The sequence below is a fragment of the Caretta caretta genome, chromosome 2 (assembly GCF_965140235.1).
Source record: "Caretta caretta isolate rCarCar2 chromosome 2, rCarCar1.hap1, whole genome shotgun sequence".
Classification (NCBI taxonomy): domain Eukaryota; kingdom Metazoa; phylum Chordata; order Testudines; family Cheloniidae; genus Caretta; species Caretta caretta.
This window is the reverse complement of record NC_134207.1, coordinates 3,451,673-3,469,864: the sequence shown is the minus strand read 5'-3', so window position 1 is coordinate 3,469,864 and position 18,192 is coordinate 3,451,673. Positions and strand designations below refer to the sequence as shown.

At 60.2% G+C, this 18,192-nt stretch overlaps 1 protein-coding gene across 9 annotated transcripts in view; it reads right to left on the bottom strand.

Annotated features, from left to right (window-relative positions):
- Positions 1-12,683: 12,683 nt before the first annotated feature.
- PPP1R16A (protein phosphatase 1 regulatory subunit 16A) overlaps positions 12,684-18,192 on the bottom strand; it is a 78,698-nt gene continuing 73,189 nt past the window's right edge. For all 9 annotated transcript variants that reach the window (XM_075124877.1, XM_048841867.2, XM_048841865.2 and 6 more), the window contains 3 exons: positions 17,457-17,586; positions 16,450-16,612; positions 12,684-15,968 (listed from right to left, as the gene is read on the bottom strand). In XM_075124877.1, the coding sequence (XP_074980978.1) occupies positions 15,498-15,968; positions 16,450-16,612; positions 17,457-17,586 (764 nt within the window). In that variant the 3' untranslated portion in view covers positions 12,684-15,497. The remainder of the gene's footprint in view (positions 15,969-16,449; positions 16,613-17,456; positions 17,587-18,192) is intronic.

The window sequence follows — 18,192 nt, the reverse complement described above, 5'->3', positions numbered from 1 at the left end:
ATCAGGTCTGGCCTGTCCCTTGGCCCGGCTGGGGCCATCCCAGCCCAACTGTCAGGCTAGCCCCACAGCCGACAGCTGGAGCAGTCAGTGGGGCACTCGTCGGGGGGGGGGGGGAGCGCCTGGGGCCCTGCTCAGATATCAACAGGTGAGGTGGGGAGATTCAGCTCCCAGGAACCCAGCCCCCAGCAGCTCCTCCCCCCCCCCCGCTCTTCCTATCCCCAGAGGCCATTCCAGTGACCTACCTACCTTCCCCCAGACCGCCCCCCTACCAGCCATCCCTCCACACCCCTCCCTGCCAGCCCAGCACTGGGTGCCTCTGCCCAGCCCCCAGGGCCCCCTCATGCCAGTTCCCTCCCCACACAGATACCCTTGGCCCTCACCCTGAGGGGGCAATGGAGGTGCAATGCCCCTCCCCCACACCCCTCCAGCCACCTGGGTGCAGTTGGGCACCCCTGTCCTTTGGGCTGGAGTGCCAGGCCTGCTTTAAACCATGTCCACCAGGGAGCCAGGGGGCTGCATGGCAGTGACAGGGTTAATGGTGGGGTGAGGGGTGCAGCTGATCAGAGCCCCCAAATGTCTGGAAGGGCCGTATCACCAGTTGCGAGGGCTCCCCCAGGCCCTGGCTGAGACGCCCTCTGCCCTGGGATGGAGGGTCTGTGCTAGGGGCTGGGGGACACCCCTTGCAGAAAGTCTGGGGAAATTCCCCTGGAGGGCAAAGTTTGGGGGTGACAAGGGAAGGTATCAGCTCCCCCACCCACAACCTTCATGCCCTGTCCCAAAGGGCTCTGGCAACAGCTGGGCTCAGGGATGCCACTTCCCGAGCCCTGGCCATGCCCTCAGCAAGGCCGGGGGACGGGCACCGTGCCAGGACAGCGCCCCCTCCGCGCAGGGCAACTGGAGTCACAAGGCCAGTTTGGGCTGGGGGCGGGGCACAGAGACTGGGCCCATCCTCCAAGAACCGGGGACACCGAGAGGGGACCCTGTCCCCTGACCATGGGTGGGGTGATACCGCAGAGCAGGTGCAGCGTGACGCTGCTTTCGCTCTCTCTTGGCAGCGTGGGGAGGGACCACGCACACACCCCCACCCCACCCCCAACAAGAGCAGAATCCTGGAATCCCGCCCCTCCCCCTCGCTCCCTGGGGGGCAAGGTGCCACGGCGCCGGTGGAGTTTGAACTGGCCAAGGGACAGACCCGCTCAGGCAGGAGATAAGCCCTGCCGGTCCCGGGCACCACATCGCTCCACCCCCGCCGTCCTCTGCCCCCGGGCTGTGGCATGGATCAGCCTGCAGGAGCAACCGCTGAACTCGCCGACCCCGGCGAGCCCTGCCAGCCCCACAGCCCCCTCCAATGCCCACCTGAGCAGGGCAGGACGGGGGCCCGGGTGCCAGCCTGCCCTGTGCCAGGGATCAGTGTCTGACTGCTGCAGGCCCCTGACGCAGGCAGCCCCTCCGAGCCCACCCGCGCAGACGGGCAGAGCCGCCCAGGGTCCCGTGCCAAGGGCAGGCCACAACGAAGGTTTTAGTCTCACCCCCTGGAGGGGGTCCAGCCCCCTCCGGGCCCTGCAGATCTCCCAGAGCCCAGCACGTCATAGGAGCCCAAGGCTCTGGACCAGGCCGGCCCCAGCCCAGCGCACTGCAGGGCACGGGGGGAGCAACAACCCAGTGTTCACCCTTCTCTGCCTTGTAGGGAAGTGGGGGGCAGGGGCCTGAAACTGGGGCCAAGCGAGAAGGGCAGCTTGGCTCCTCCCCAACCCGAGGGCCCGAAGGGCATCAGCCGCCATTGGAGATGGCCCCTCTCAGAGGGCTGCAGGAGAAACCAGCCTGCTCCACACACACGTCCTGGGAAAGGGAAGGGCAATGGAGCAGGGTACGGGGATTAGAGGGGGGTTTCCGGGATGAGGGACAGGGTGCCAGGATCAGAGGGAGGTTTCCTGGGGTTGCAGGGATCAGAAGGGGGTGGCAGGGCCTTAGGATTAGAGAGGGTTTCTGTGGGCAGGACTTGCTCTAGGGCAGAATCCCAACAACCTCCCTGGACCCCCACAGCAGTATCCTGGCTCTCCCAGGCTGCCGGTCATGGGCCAGAGGATGAAAGCTGGCCCAGGGCACAGAGCCAAAGGGCAGCGCCAGCCCCATCCCTCCCCCCATGCACGCAGCTTTGGGGGCAGGGGGATCCTGGCAAACCCAAACCAGCCCCCACAGCCAGAGCGAAGCCCTGGAGTCAGACCCTCCGCCCCCATTGGGCACATGGGACACCAGCCTCTTCTTCTGCGAGCCCCATGTGGGATGCACTGGGCCTGGGCAGCACCACCATCCCGGGGCTTTGGGACACACTGTCCTCAGCAGGGCTAATGCTGGCCGAGCCGCGTGCCCCACTGACCTGCAGGCACAGATGTAGGGTGAAGGCTGCCCCCACCCCAGGACTCGGGAAGGGGCGCTTGCCCTGGCTCTCTCTCGCTCACAGGCAGCTCCTCTGAGGGCCAATCCAGGGCAGAGTCCTACGTTCCAGTTCAAAAGCGGCCACTGATCTGGGGTAGGGTTGCCAGGTGTCCGGTTTTTGGCTAGAACGCCTGGTCGAAAAGGGACCCTGCCGGCTCCGCTCAGCACTGCTGACAGGGCTGCTAAAAGTCCAGTTGGCGGGGCAGCAGGGCGAAGGCAGGCTCCTTGCCTGCCCTGGCTCCGCACAGCTCCCAGGAAGCAGCCGCCATGTCGGGCCCCTAGGTGCAGGGGGATCCGGGAAGCTCCGTGTGCTGTCCTCACCCCCAGTGTGGGCTCTGCAGCTCCCATCGGCCAGGAACCACGGCCAATGGGAGCTGCGGGGGCAATGCCCGCAGGCGCTGGCAACATGCGCCACGCAGAGCCGCCTGGCCTCTCTGCCTAGGGGCCAGACATGCCAACCACTTCCAGGAGCAGCGCGGAGCCAGGGCAGACAGGGAGCCTGCCTTAGCCCCGCTGTGCCGCTAACCAGGAGCTGCCTAAAGTAAGTGCCGCCCGGCTGGAGCCCTGTGACGAAGTGACTCAGCAGGGAGGGGGGAGTGTTGACCTGGGAATGTGCCCTGGGGATGGGAGACCTGAGAGCCTGTCACCTGAGCCAGGAGGGGGAGGGGGAGGTGACACCTCTGCCCAGGAATGTGAACAGAGGCTGCAGCAGGGAACCTGCTGGGTGGGTTTAGTTGGCAGTTTGGGAGGCTGGGGAGAGGAACACAGGGAACCCCAGGGCTGGGGTCTAAGCTCCCTGCTCCCCCAGAAGGACGTGATTGAGGGGTCCTGGTTGTACCCACAAGCTCTGTTGTGGACTGTGTTCCTGTTGTCCAATAAACCTTCTGTTTTACTGGCTGGCTGAGAGTCTCAGTGGATCCCAGGAAGAGGGGTGCAGGGCCTGGACTCCCCCACACTCCGCGACAACTGGTGGCAGCGGTGGGATGAACTGCACCCCGTGAACGGCGCTTCCTGCAGTAAGTGACTGGGGAACAGTAAAACGAAGGGGAATTGACGGGGACCAGGCGTGCTGAAGATTCAGAGAGAGACGGTTTCGGGGGGCGGCTAACCCCTGGGAATGTGTGACCAGAGAGAAAGACTTTTGCAGTAACAGGGTCCCCCGGGGGATTGCAGCGAGCGGTCCCAGGGGCGGAGGAGTCTGCAGCTCGACCCTGGCAAAGAGGTGGTGACCTCAAGAAGGACTGGCACACTAAGGGCTTTTCCTGGAAACCGTGGGAAGCTGCCCGGCCTGCGAGTGGCCAGCAGGGAGATGTACGCTAAACGCCTTAAGAGTGACCTGGTGGAGCTGTGCAGGCAGAGGGGGCTGCGCATCGGGAGGTCCACCAAGGAACAGCTGATTGCCCAGTTGGAGGAGAGGGATCGCTTGAAGGACCCGATCCCTGTCCCTGAGGGGAGCCGCCCGGCAGACGCAGCGTGGGCCCCGGGGCCTGACCGGGCTGGGAGGGGTCAGACTGCTGCCGAGGACATCCCGAGACCCTTCCTACCTATGCCTGGGGGAGGGGTTGGGGGAAGCCCAGCGAATACCGAGGGCACCCTGACCCCAGCACCCAGCAGGGGATCCTCCCGGCGGAGCTCCCCATCCCTGGAGCGGAGGCGGCTGGAATGGGAGAGGGAGATGAAAATGAGGGAGCTGGAGGATCATGAAAAACAACGTCAACATGAGGAGAAACAACGTCAACATGAGCAGGAGGAGAAGGAGAAACAACGTCAACATGAGCAGGAGGAGAAGGAGAAACAACGTCAACATGAGCAGGAGGAGAAGGAGAGGGAACGTCAGGAGAAGGAGAAACAAAGACAGCATGAACTGGAGCTGGCCAGGCTGAAGAGCAGTGGGGCCCCGGCTGTGGTGAATGAGGGGGGACCCAAGACTGCAAGGAACTTTGATAAGTGCTTCCTGGCCCAGCGTAAGGAGGGGGAGGACATAGATAGCTTCCTGACGGCCTTTGAGAATGCCTGTGAGCTGCACAGGGTTGACCCTGCAGACAGGCTCCAGTTTCTCACCCCCTTACTGGACCCCAAAGCCGTGGAGGTGTACAGCCGGATGACAGGGCCGGAGGCAGGGGACTATGAACTGTTCAAACAGGCCCTGCTCCGTGAGTTTGGGCTGACCCCCGAGATGTACCGGAGAAGGTTCCGGAGTCAGCGTAAAACGCCTGAGGTCACCTACCTACAACTGGCCAACCGGATGCAGGGATATGCCCGCAAGTGGACAGCTGGGGCCCGAGCTAAAGAGGACCTGCTTGACCTAATTGTACTGGAGCAACTGTATGAACAGTGCCCTTCCGACCTGAGGCTGTGGTTGGTGGACAAAAAGCTCGAGAACCCCCAGCACGCAGGGCAGCTGGCCGACGAGTTTGTGAACAGTCGGTCAGGGGGTAGCCGGGAGGAGTCCCAAAAGAACAGGCCCCCCCCGATGCAGAGAGAGAGTCACCAGGGGGCCTCCCAGCGGGGAAATAGGGAGAACCCCCTCCCAAGGGGAACGCCTGGCGTCGGGCCCCTCCGACCCGCTCGAGGGGACCAACGTGACCTGAGCTGCTATCACTGTGGCCAGAGAGGCCACATACGGTCCCAGTGCCCTGGGCTCAGGGACAAACTGAGCAGACCCAACCTACCCAGGGTTAATTGGGTAGGGACCCAGCTGGACGAGGGGCAGACGACCCAGGAAAGGGGGCCTACCAGTTTACCACCTGCTCAGGAGGGAAGAGTACCCCAGGCCAGCTCCACCAGAGGGCTGGAGGCTCTGGACTCAGGGCGCTCAGTTTACAGGGTGGGCGCGGGGCTGTCCCTCCGGAGAGAGTGCCTTGTTCCCCTGGAGGTGGATGGGAGGAAGGTCAATGGATACTGGGATACGGGCGCGGAGGTGACGCTGGCCCGGCCCGAGGTGGTGGCCCCAGATCGGGTGGTGCCCAACACCTACCTGACCCTGACAGGGGTGGGCGGGACCCCATTTAAGGTGCCCGTGGCAAGGGTACACCTGAAATGGGGGGCCAAGGAGGGCCCCAAGGATGTGGGGGTACACCACCATTTGCCCACTGAAGTTTTGATGGGGGGAGACCTAGAGGACTGGCCAAGCAAGCCCCAGACCGCCCTGGTTGTGACCCGTAGCCAGAGCCGGCGAGGGCCACTGCTCCCTGACCTCGGGGAGGGTACCGCACCGGAGGCGCAGGACCCTACCCTGGTGGGAAGGGAGGGCCGAGGGGCACGGCTCAGAGAGGCTGAGGCCTCAGACCTGGCCACTGAGGGGGAACCGGTCCCCATCCCTTCCCCAGCTGCTGAGTTCCAGGCCGAGTTGAGGAAAGATCCCTCCTTGCGGAAGCTCAGGGACCTGGCCGACCTCAGGGTGGTACGGACCATGAGGAGAGGCTGCCAGGAGAGGTTCCTGTGGGAGAAGGGGTTCCTATACCGAGAATGGGCTCCCACAAGGGAAGTAGAGTCCTGTGGGGTCAGGAGGCAGCTGGTGGTCCCCCAGAAGTATCGCCGCAAGCTCCTGTACCTGGCCCATGACATCCCCCTCGCAGGGCACCAGGGAATCCGGCACACCCGGCAGAGGTTGCTACAGAACTTTTACTGGCCCGGGGTCTTTACCACGGTCCGGCAGTATTGCCGATCCTGTGACCCCTGTCAGAGGGTGGGAAAGGCCCGGGACAAGGGGAAAGCGGCTTTGAGACCTTTGCCCATCATAGAGGAGCCTTTCCAGAAGGTGGCCATGGACATCGTGGGGCCTCTCAGCAAGACGACCCGGTCGGGGAAGAAATACATTCTGGTGGTGGTAGATTTTGCCACCCGCTACCCCGAGGCAGTGCCCTTAGCTTCCATTGAAGCAGACACCGTGGCCGATGCGCTCCTGACCATTTTCAGCCGAGTGGGGTTCCCCAAGGAAGTCTTGACAGACCAAGGCTCCAACTTCATGTCGGCCCTGCTCCGGTGCTTGTGGGAGAAATGTGGGGTCCGGCACGACTGGGCCTCAGCTTATCACCCCCAGTCCAACGGGCTGGTGGAGAGGTTTAACGGGACGCTAAAGATGATGCTGAAAACCTTTATGAACCAGCACCCGCAGGATTGGGACAAGTACTTACCTCACCTGCTGTTCGCGTACAGGGAGGTGCCCCAGGAGTCTACCGGATTTTCGCCTTTCGAACTGTTATATGGAAGGAGGGTGAGGGGCCCCCTGGACCTGATGAGAGACGAGTGGGAGGGGAAGGCCACTCCCGATGGAGAGTCAGTGGTGGAGTATGTCCTGATCTTCCGAGAGAGACTGGCTGAACTCATGGGCCTGGCCAGGGAGAATCTGGCCAGAGCCCAGAAGAAGCAGAAGGTCTGGTATGACCGCACGGCAAGGGCCCGTGCCTACGCCACCGGGGATCCGGTGATGGTTCTCATCCCTGTGAGAAAGAACAAACTACAGGCCGCCTGGGAGGGCCCTTTCAAGGTCGTCAAGCAGCTCAATGAGGTAAACTATGTGGTGGAGCTGTCGAACCGGGCGCACCACCGCCGGGTGTACCATGTGAATATGATGAAGCCATATTATGCCAGGGGGAATGTGGTGTTGGCCGTGTGTGGACAGTGGGAAGAGCAGGGAGATGACCCTTTAGTAGATCTATTCCCTGGGACCAGAGCTGGTTCCCCCCTGGAAACAATCCCCCTCTCGGATCAGCTAACCCCTGCCCAGCAAGCTGAGGTCAGGGGGGTGCTGCATCCGTACCGACAGCTGTTTTCCAACCAGCCTGGACGCACTAATCTGACTGTCCACCGGGTGCAGACAGGGTCGCACCCGCCGATAAGATGCTCCCCCTTCCGAGTCACAGGGAAAACTGCTCAGGACCTGGAAAGAGAGGTCCGGGACATGCTGGCTTTGGGGGTGATCCAGCCATCGGCCAGCCCTTGGGCCTCGCCGGTGGTGCTGGTCCCCAAAAAGGACGGGTCGGTCCGGTTCTGCGTGGACTATCGGAAGCTCAGTGCCATCACTGTATCTGATGCCTACCCCATGCCCAGGCCGGACGAGCTCCTAGACAAACTGGGAGGAGCTCGGTACCTTACCACCATGGACCTTACAAAGGGCTACTGGCAAGTGCCGCTGGATGCAGATGCCCGACTGAAATCGGCCTTTATCACCCCTCTGGGGCTCTATGAGTTCCTGACCCTGCCTTTCGGCCTCAAGGGAGCGCCGGCCACCTTCCAGCGCCTGGTGGACCAGCTCCTGAGGGGGATGGAGAGTTTTGCCGTGGCGTATATTGATGACATCTGTGTCTTTAGCCAGACCTGGGAGGACCACGTGTCCCAGGTTAGACAAGTGCTGGACCGACTCCAGGGGGCTGGGCTGACTGTAAAAGCGGAGAAGTGCAAGGTGGGGATGGCGGAAGTGTCTTACCTGGGCCATCGGGTGGGGAGCGGCCGCCTAAAGCCGGAACCAGCCAAGGTGGAGGTGATCAGAGACTGGCCCGCTCCCCACACCAAAAAGCAGGTCCAAGCCTTTATTGGGATGGCAGGATACTACCGAAGATTTGTGCCCCACTTTAGCGCCATAGCCACCCCCATCACTGAGCTATGCAAGAAGGGGAAGCCAGACAAGGTGGTCTGGACCGAGCAGTGCCAGGTGGCTTTCCGGGCGCTGAAGGAGGCTCTGGTCAGTGGCCCAGTTCTGGCGAACCCGGACTTTGACAAGGCCTTTGTGGTGTTCACCGACGCCTCCGACACGGGACTGGGGGCGGTGTTAATGCAGGAGGATGAAAAGGGGGAGAGACACCCCATCGTGTACCTGAGCAAGAAGTTGCTACCCCGGGAGCAACACTACGCGGCCATCGAGAAGGAGTGCCTGGCCATGGTGTGGGCCCTCAAGAAACTAGAGCCCTATCTCTTCGGGCGACACTTCACCGTGTACACCGACCACTCTCCCCTGACCTGGCTGCACCAGATGAAAGGAGCCAACGCCAAGCTCCTGAGATGGAGCCTGCTCCTGCAGGATTACGACATGGACGTGGTCCACGTGAAGGGAAGTGCCAACCTGATAGCGGATGCGCTGTCCCGGAGAGGGGGCCCCGAACTTCCCCAGGTCACTGGTCACAGTGACCCCGCTCAGTTCAGTCTCGAAGGGGGGAGAGATGTGACGAAGTGACTCAGCAGGGAGGGGGGAGTGTTGACCTGGGAATGTGCCCTGGGGATGGGAGACCTGAGAGCCTGTCACCTGAGCCAGGAGGGGGAGGGGGAGGTGACACCTCTGCCCAGGAATGTGAACAGAGGCTGCAGCAGGGAACCTGCTGGGTGGGTTTAGTTGGCAGTTTGGGAGGCTGGGGAGAGGAACACAGGGAACCCCAGGGCTGGGGTCTAAGCTCCCTGCTCCCCCAGAAGGACGTGATTGAGGGGTCCTGGTTGTACCCACAAGCTCTGTTGTGGACTGTGTTCCTGTTGTCCAATAAACCTTCTGTTTTACTGGCTGGCTGAGAGTCTCAGTGGATCCCAGGAAGAGGGGTGCAGGGCCTGGACTCCCCCACACTCCGCGACAAGCCCGCACCCCGAACCCCCTGCCCCAGGTCGGAACCCCGTCCTGCACCCTAACTCCCTCCCAGACCCCACAGCCCCTCCCCAACCCCTGGTCGGAACCTCCTCCTGCACCCTAACTCCCTCCCAGACCCCACAGCCCCTCCCCAACCCCTGGTCGGAACCTCCTCCTGCACCCCAACTCCCTCCCAGACCCCACAGCCCCACCCCAACCCCTGGTCGGAACCTCCTCCTGCACCCCAACCCCCACTCAGAACCCCCTCCCCCACCCTAACTCCCTCCCACTACCTGGCACCCCCACCCCAACCCCCTTCCCCAGGGCACAACCCCCTCCCCCACCTTAACTCCCTCCCACTACCTGGCTGCCTTTCCCTAATTCCAGCCCCAGCCAGGTTCACACGCAAGGATGGGGGCTGGGGAGAACTAGAGCAGGGGAACAAGATTGACAAAGGGGAAGAGAGAAGCTCCAATGAATTCAGACTCTCTGGTGATCACCCCCCACCCCAGCAGCTGCTCTAGGGTCCCATGCCAGCAATAGGGCAGTCCCACTCCCAGTGGGGTGGGGTGATAGTAGCTCACTGCCCAAGCAGCCCCCAAGGAACCCTCCTGCCATCACACCTCCCCCTCCCCTGTGATCTGGCCAGGCTGACCCAAGGGGAGTGGAGATCCATAGGGACGAACAATGGAGCAGGACACTGCAGGAATGGCTCAGAAATCCCCTGGACCCGGAGAGGTGGGGAGCTGGCTGCCAGTTCCCCACGGTGTGGAGAGCGCGGAAGGGGCTGGGAGCCAGCAGCGCTGCCTTCCCATGGCCCCTGCCTCTGCTAGAAATGGGGCAGCAGCAGGACGGGGCTCAGGGAAAGACAGTCGGCTCCTCGGGCTCAGCGCATCATAGGCTAGAGCGTCTCATTCAATACGTCACTGGTAACACTTCAGCCTCAAACGTTCATTCCCGCAGACTCCCACGTTCCAATGGAAACTGAGGCACAGAGAGGGGAAGTGACAGGACCACGGGCAAAGAGTGAGGTGGGGCAGAGCCAGGCAGAGCAATGAAGGTTCCTTACCTGTAACCAAGGATCTGGGAGACGGCCGCTGCATGGCCACACTCATAGGATGCGCCAACAGGTGCCACCTGAATAGGCTCTCACCCGCCTCCCTCGCCCCTCAAACGTCCCAGGACAAGCGCATAAACCGGGCATGGTGCTGCAGCCACCTCAGTTCCCTCCCCTGTGACCCCCAACCCCTTTGGTCAGTAGGACTCCGCGGTCGAGGGGCATGGCAGGCGGAGAGTCCGTCTCGAAGAACTCCGGTGACAGGCAAGCAACCTTTGTTTCTCCTTTGAGTGTCCTCTGCCCTTTCCCACTCATGGGCTAGATTAACAGGCAGTACTCGGGTCCAGGCTGATGGGACCACGGGGTCCTAATGAAATAAGGCCTGCAGGGCTGCCCTGCCCAATCTTGCCTCAGACCTAGGTTACAGATGGGAGTGCGCAGTGTTTAGAAAAAGCCCCAGAAGTTGCCCTTGATCTAGCGGCCTGACCCCCCGAGGAAGGGCCGACTCTTTCAATTAATAAACGACTTTAAAACGGTCTGACCCATGGTGACAGGGTTTGTACAGAAACAGCTTTTCCCTTGTTCTTTCTTTTATAAGCAATAAACAAGTTTGGGGACCGTCTGAATTGTTCCATCCTGTCTAGATAAAGGCTAAAATGCCTCTAACGTCCAGAGCATGTAACAGCCTCTCCAGCCTGAGAAGGGGGCTTGGGGGAAAAACCAGTAAAAAGGTAAACTGGTTTATAGGAAAATCGATCACTTTCGTTAAAAACATTGGGAGTGTATACGGAGAATTACCTTGTTTTTACGAAAACCTGTGATGTGCGGATCAGCCATTAATGTATGTACACCTGGCGGAGGTGAGGGCTCTTAAAACACTGTCTTAGTAGACAAATGAAATAAATTACAGCTTCCTACACCCTCAAAGGGGGGCGGGAGGGGGCGTCCATCAATTGTGAGAGCTCTATGGGTAAATCCCAAGCTGGCATAGTGAGTTTTAGTGGAGGGTACAAATTATTTAGGCTCTTTAAGAACCTTTTAACTCCATCATTAATAAAATTAGTTTGCGCGCATGCACACACACACCCCCTCGTACCCAATACGCTGATATGGCTGAGAGAGGACCCTTTCCTGAAGACAGTGAAAGATCTGTTTCCTTTTGGTACCATAAACATTATAAAATGGAACTAAGTGGTGCGGCACCTGGCTCTATACCATACATGGGAACCCACAATAAAAATCTTTTCCATGTGTGACAATGATGCTTCCATGTGGACACGTTCCTAGAATGCAACAGCACATTTTGCACCTTGAATGAACCACTTTTCTTCTAACATGCCCACTGTAATTAAATGGAGAGTGTAGATCTGAGTAAGAAACCAGCCCCTGTGGTTGCTACAAGTCCAAGGCCAGTGGCAGAGGCTCCATTAGCCCTCTGGACAGGTGAGTTAAGGGCGGATACCATTACCTGGGCCATGCTGGTGCTATTAAAATTACCGTGGCTTCTCTTATCACTTTCTGAATGAGGGGAAATGGGGGAAGCCCTGACCTCAGTGCATTCGAAAGGCATTCGATAGCGATTCCCTGGCTCTGCCTGCTCTCAAGCAAAATTTCTGACACGCCTGTTGCTGCTGGCCACATGGGATGTGTTGTCAGAGGGGCCCCTAAACTGAAGAGGTGTTTTACTGTTTCGTCCTTCAAAGATCACTTGTGCATCTGCCATACTGACCAACTCAGACAGTTTTCTCCCCGCTACATGGATTGCTACTGGATGAACCTTGTAACCGATACGCCAGCTCCAAAGGCTCTTTGCTCCAGGTGTAACCGTAGAGAACGAGTCCCCCCTTGCTTGTTCTGAAAGCAGGACGCCATCGGATTGTAAATCACCACCTGAACCACCCTGCGTTTGACTTCGTAGACAAGCTGATTGCTCTGCCACCTAATCACGGAGCTGAAAGATCCCCGAGCTTCACCCAACACGTGGTTCGAGGGAACGGAGGCAGCTGGCGTGCGACCCTCCTTGAAACCCTCACCCTGGCATGGGCGACCGTCACTGAAGAAAGGGTGAGTGAGGCACGTCTGCTAGCTCGAGTTCTACCTCTCCCTGAGCCGGAATACGCAGAGTACACTCAAAAGAGAACCCAGGGTCCTGGATCCATGTCCTGCTGTGACCACTAGACCCTTCTTCCCTCCTAACGACCATGCCTGTGAGACCATCTTGTTAGCAGAACACTCTGTCCCAGCCCCACCCAGACGTAGTGAATGGGAACATCTGGAACCCAGGCCTCCCTGCCTCTCAGGCAGAGACAGGAGCGGGACTGGGGCGTTTTCAGGCTACTCCGGAAGGCTGAGTGTTAGGAATCCCAATACTCCTGGGTGCCAGGGTGCTAAGGGTTAACGGCTGCCAGTGACAGCACCCACCGCTAGGGTGAGCCCCACTCTGCAGCCCAATTGCTCAGGGGTGTGGATCCTGAAGGCCCATCCCCCGTGCAGAGACACACCCTGAGCTGGGGTGGCAGAACACCCAGCAGTGGATCCTTGCATTGCCTGGGTCCAGGGAGGGGCAGCCCAGCTCTGTCTAACTCATTTCTTTCAGGGGGTGGAGGCGGAGACACATTTGGGCCCAAGCACAAGGGCTGCTCACTGCTCCAATGTTGGTTTATTGTGGACAGGAAATAAAGAGACAACAGGAGCTACAAATCAAAACCTGGAGAGATCAAGAAAGATTGTGCCAAGTAAAGTATAAAATCAGCACCTCCGAACCCGCCGGCGGGCAGCTCGACTGGGCTGGAACCAAGGCTACAGGACTCCTTGGAAATGGACTTTGTGATCAAAGGAGAGTGCTCCATACAAAACGAACAAACACACCGTGTACAAACACACCGTGCAGAGTCCGGTCCCGGCAGGGGATTTTACGCCAGCCGCCATCGCTGGCGAGCACAAGCCCCAGAGCCTAGCAGAGGCCCAGAGCTCCCTACAGTTGTATTCTCCCAGGGGCAGGCAGGAGGCTCTTGGAGCAGAACCACCATGGGAGGAAAGATTTCACTGGCCCCGCGGTCAGTACAAGTTCAGCCTAGAGATGCTCTCTCCAAGCTGGAGGGTCAGAGCTGAAGGGGGTTCCCCAGAGGATTCAAAGGTGAGGTTCCTGCTTTCCCCCAGCCAGTGGGCAGCATTACATCCAGCTGGGCCCTTGCTAGGGCTGATCTTCGGCTGGGGAGATGGGGCTGGCTGATGCTTCGCTGGCCGTGAGGGGTGGTGAAGAACAGAGGGACGAGAGGCCTAGCACGTGGGTTTGAATAGCCACGACTGGATGCAACGGGGCAGAGAGGAATAAGCGAGCGGGGACAATCCCATCTAGGGGATAAGCTATTGCAAGCCACGAGAGCCACCCCCCAGAGGGACGCCACCCCCCAGCCGGCTGGATCCCAGAGAGCGGCATGCTCCTGATTGTGGCTGAAAGGCGAGAACATTTCTAGCTGAAGCTCTTCCACTTCCACTCCACCCGCCTCCTGAAGTTCTAATCGTAGAGCCCGGCGCCGGAGCAACAGCATGGCAGGCCGAGAAGGCAGAGTCTGAGGCCCTACGTCAATGGAAGTCTGCCATAGCCCCCCCAGTCATTAATAGAGAGGGACAGGCCTCCAGGTTCCAGCATGCCACCCTCCGCAGCAGGCCAAAGGGGCTTTGCTGAGCTCACCTGGGAGTTGGCACACTGGGCCTGGGCCCCTGAGGGCACCCCTCAATGGGCGTGAAGCTGGGGTAGCCCTCGGACGCCTGAGATGCTACCAGTGCTGCCCTCGGGTGGAGGTGCAGGGTTCAACATAAGGCTCCTGGGAGCCTCATGCAGCAGGAGGACAAAAACATGTCTCACCTGCGCAGGGAGGGGACACGCGGTGGGCCGGCGTTTCTGCAGAGAACGGGAGAAGAGAAGGGTGCCATCGGCATGCCCTGTTCGAGCCCCGTGTAAGCAATGGGGAGCAGGAGGCGCTGTCCAAGACTGCTCCCATTTCGAGCGCTGCTCCGAGGGCCCAGGCACGGGCGGCTAGAGACCATTACAGATTCATCAGCCTCCACAGCTCCCGCTCTGGCAGATGCAGACGCTGAGCCCTGGGAAGCGCCATAGCTTGGCCAAGGCCCCAAAAGACTGTGGGGCCAGAAACCAGCTCCCATGTCCCGCTCGCAGGCCGTGTTTCCTGGGGAGAGCAGCCAGCACAAGAGGCTGTGCTTGGCCTGGGGTGAGGTGCTTTGCTGAAGTGATTTTACTGCTGAGGGCAGGAGCTCACAAGGGGCTGGGCACACAGCCCCACACCAGGTGTCCTCTGGGGGGGGAGGGGAGGGCACACGGCACCATGGTGTGGTGTACCATGGGGGCACAGGGGTTCAGATTAATGTAGTTAAACCCACACAAACCCACTGTGCAATGTGGACACATACTGGTTTACAACGAGCTTCTATCCACGTTGTTTGGGGCAGACCCACATCAGACTTGCACTGACGTGGTGAACTCAGCATCCATCCGCACCTTTGGCTGTTTCAGTGCAAGGCTGCGTATGGCTGCGCTGAATTCAGAGTTCAGTTTAACGCTGCTGGAAGAAAAGATGGGAATTACAGCCGACGGCCTTGTTCCAGCACACGGCCAAGCGCAGTCCAGCGCTTCCTTTAGTGAATCCAAGCCAGTGAGTGTGATCTAAGCCAGTTGTAAGCCACCACAAAGGGCGTGCATGGGGACCTACACGGCTTTCCATCCTGTTTGAAATGCACGTTCGTTAAACCAGGACAGCTCGTGTGCAGCCCAGGCCTAGGATGGGACTGCTGGGCTACAAACTCTGTGTAAAGAGAAACGTTCTCACCCCATTGCAGCCGTTTGCCTTCGTGTCAGGTAAGCATGGGGACATCCCCTCGCCCCCCAGTGCTGTATGCGTGGTATACACTGTGCTCTGAGGGCTCCCATAGGTTTTCCACTCCTTCTTGCGAACCACACGCAGACCCCAGACAGACAGACAGACACCCTGGGAGGGACCCTCCAACTGACCAAAAGTGGCCCAGCATTTTACACAACATTCAACGCCACCAGGTCCAACAGAGATGCAGCCCTCTGCAACTGTAGCTCCCAGCATGCAACGTGCTATGGGCTGACCCAAGCAGGGGCTGGCAAATTGCATGCAGGGAGCCGTAGACAGTCCAGGACACAAATCTGTACTGACAACGAAGGTCATTGCATTCTGCTCCCATTTGGGCAGGCCTCTGGCTCCCAGCCTGCTGCCCATGATGGGGCGCTTGGATCCCGGCCACTGATCGGTGTCTGGGTCTGGAACATGGATGAGTCCCTGTAAGATAAACCAGCTCCCAGAACCGACCCTGCTGCAGCGTTCCAGAGGCAGCCCCCTGGGGCATTAGTGCCATCGGTCAATGCCAGGGAGGGGACACACCCCACCAACACCTTCTCTTGCCAGCGCCTCACATCAGCTTACAGCATCTGTTCTTCTCAGCGGGGGTCTCCTCGGCCGGGGCCGTCAGCTTCAGAAGAGGTGGGTCGCCACTGGCTGCCGTGTAGTAGACAGAGTTCTGCTCCACGTCCAGGCGGGGGTGACTGCTGCTGCGCAGGGTCTCAGCAAGGCCAGGCGCGAGGGGGCCCTCACCCTCGGTGGGAGGATAGTCCTCTGGATGGTGTCGCTGGAGCTTGGCTGCTGCCCGCTGGCGTTTGAGGTCCGCTAGTGTGTGGTGGGACTTCTCCTTGCACAGGTCGGCCGACAGCTCCTCTTGGGTGGCCAGCTGGTAGGAGATGCTGCGGTCCAGCCTCTTGGAGTAGAGGTGTTTGGGGGGGCCAGGGGCAGAAGAGCCCGCAGTTCCATTTCTCTGGCTCAGTCCCGGATTCTGATGCTCGTCTCCCACCAAGACCCCTGGACCTGCCACTTCTGCCTCGGCGCCCTGATGGGAAGGAGAACAGTACAGTACTCAGCCTTCGATCTGGACACCTGGAGCCCTGCAGGAATCCATTGGGGGGTCCCACTAGCACAGGCTTGGGGCTGCTGGGGGCACATGGGGCGCTGGGAGGGAAGTGCTAAGGGCTGCCAGGGGAGCAGGACCTGGGACGTGCTCGGGTGGTTTAGGCCAGTGATACTCGGTTCCAACCACATGGGGCACCCAAGAGCCTTGTCCAGGGCTCTCGGAGCCTGCTGCTGCTGGGTGGAGGCAGGAGCCCTGAGCACCCATTCGGGGTGGGGGTAGCAGTGAGGGGGAACCCACCTCTCCTCTCCCTGGAGCTGAGAAGAGGGTCAGGAGACAGACATGCTCAGCGCCAGGCAGGACCATGCAACGCGGCCGTCTCACTCCAACACGGCGTGCCAAGGGGCTGCAGGGAATGTGGGGGTGCTGTGGCTGTCCCCACTAGGGCGAGGCCCCTACTCACGGAGAGGTGCTGCTGGAGCTCAGCGTCCGTTTGCTTGTCCTCGTCCTCAAGCTCAGCCTCGTTCTCCCGGGGCTCCACCTGCTGCCAGACGATGGCCTCTTTCTCGTGCTCCTTGCGATACAGGTTGGTGCGCTCCGTCACGCTGACCCGCCGCACCACCTTCCTGGGGACAGCGGAGAGCAGGATCAGCATGGCTGGAAACCAGGGGAGTGCTTCCCACCAGGGAGCGAGCCAGTGCCGGGCAGATGAACGCCAGGGACTGACCTCTCCACAGCTGCTATTCGGTCGGGGGCAAACGCCTGCAGGACATTCATTTCCAGCTGGTGCTGAAAAGCGGAGCGGATGGTGCATGGACAGGCCCAGAGATATCCTGCCACTGGCCTGATCACTTATCTTTCCATGGTTACGGATGAAGGGGATCATAGAATCATAGAATATCAGGGTTGGAAGGGACCCCAGAAGGTCATCTAGTCCAACCCCCTGCTCGAAGCAGGACCAATTCCCAGTTAAATCATCCCAGCCAGGGCTTTGTCAAGCCTGACCTCAAAAACCTCTAAGGAAGGAGATTCCACCACCTCCCTAGGTAACGCATTCCAGTGTTTCACCACCCTCTTAGTGAAAAAGTTTTTCCTAATATCCAACCTAAACCTCCCCCACTGGGATGGGCACAGATTATATTCAAGCCGTTCTACACATTTAAAAGGCGTGGTTTTGCTGGAGCCTGCTCAGCTGGCGGGGGAGGGTGGTGCCTGGGTGCCCATTAACAGCAGCCCCGATGGCAGCAGAGCGCCATCCTGTGTTCAGTTTGGGCACAAAGCCGGTGGGTGCAGGGGACATCAGAGCCTAGCTGCAGCTAAGGTGCGAAGGGTCTGGAGCTCCGATGACGGGAAGCCTCAGCTGAGTTCCCCAGATCTGCCTGGCCCCTGGGAATGAGGGTCCTGCTCTGGGGTGGCCTCTTCCCCCTGCGAGGGAGGCCAGCTGTCCGTAGCGGTCCCCCCCGGCCTTACCCTCGGCTGCCAGCGCTGGAGGTGCGTCGCTGCAGCAGCGACTTGTGCTTGTCGTGAGACTTCATGATGACATCATGCTTGTGCTTCAGCTCCAGCAGCTTGGCCCGGACCTCCTCATCGCCGCACACGTCTGCAAGGGTCACATGGTGGAGGGACGGGGGGTGAACAGCCATGTGCTCCAGAGCAGAGCCAGCCCCAGGCATGCACTCCGCGCCCCTCCTTCCCAGCTCTGCAATCCCGCCACGGCAAGGATCATCCACTCCCTGCCCACTGGGATCTCCTCTGCTGCCACCCCCTTCTCAGGCATTCCTGCCTCTCCAGCTCCCCTGCTACCTCCACTCTCCCGACTGACCGCTGAGCCATGCAGCCTCCGGGATGGTCCCCCCTCAAAGCACTCACTCTGCCCTTCTCATCCCCTGCACTCCGCCAGCCCACCTCACCGCTCACAGAGGCATACACACCAGCAGAGCAAGCAGGGAAGAGGGGAACGTTTGGGGCAGAGAGCAGATGACGTGGGGAGAGATGGGAAAGGGTCTTCAGACGGCAGGAGCTCCTCAAACACCAGCCTCTTTCTGCTCTCTCACCTGCCCCCGATCCTCCTCACACCCCACCTCTTCTCCCCAGCCCAAGAGCCTAACCATGCCGACAAAGAGAACCGAATCAGAATTAAGCCCCAGCCTTCCAGCATACCCCACGCCCAGTCTGCCTCAACCTCTCTGTTGTATCTGCCTTTCCC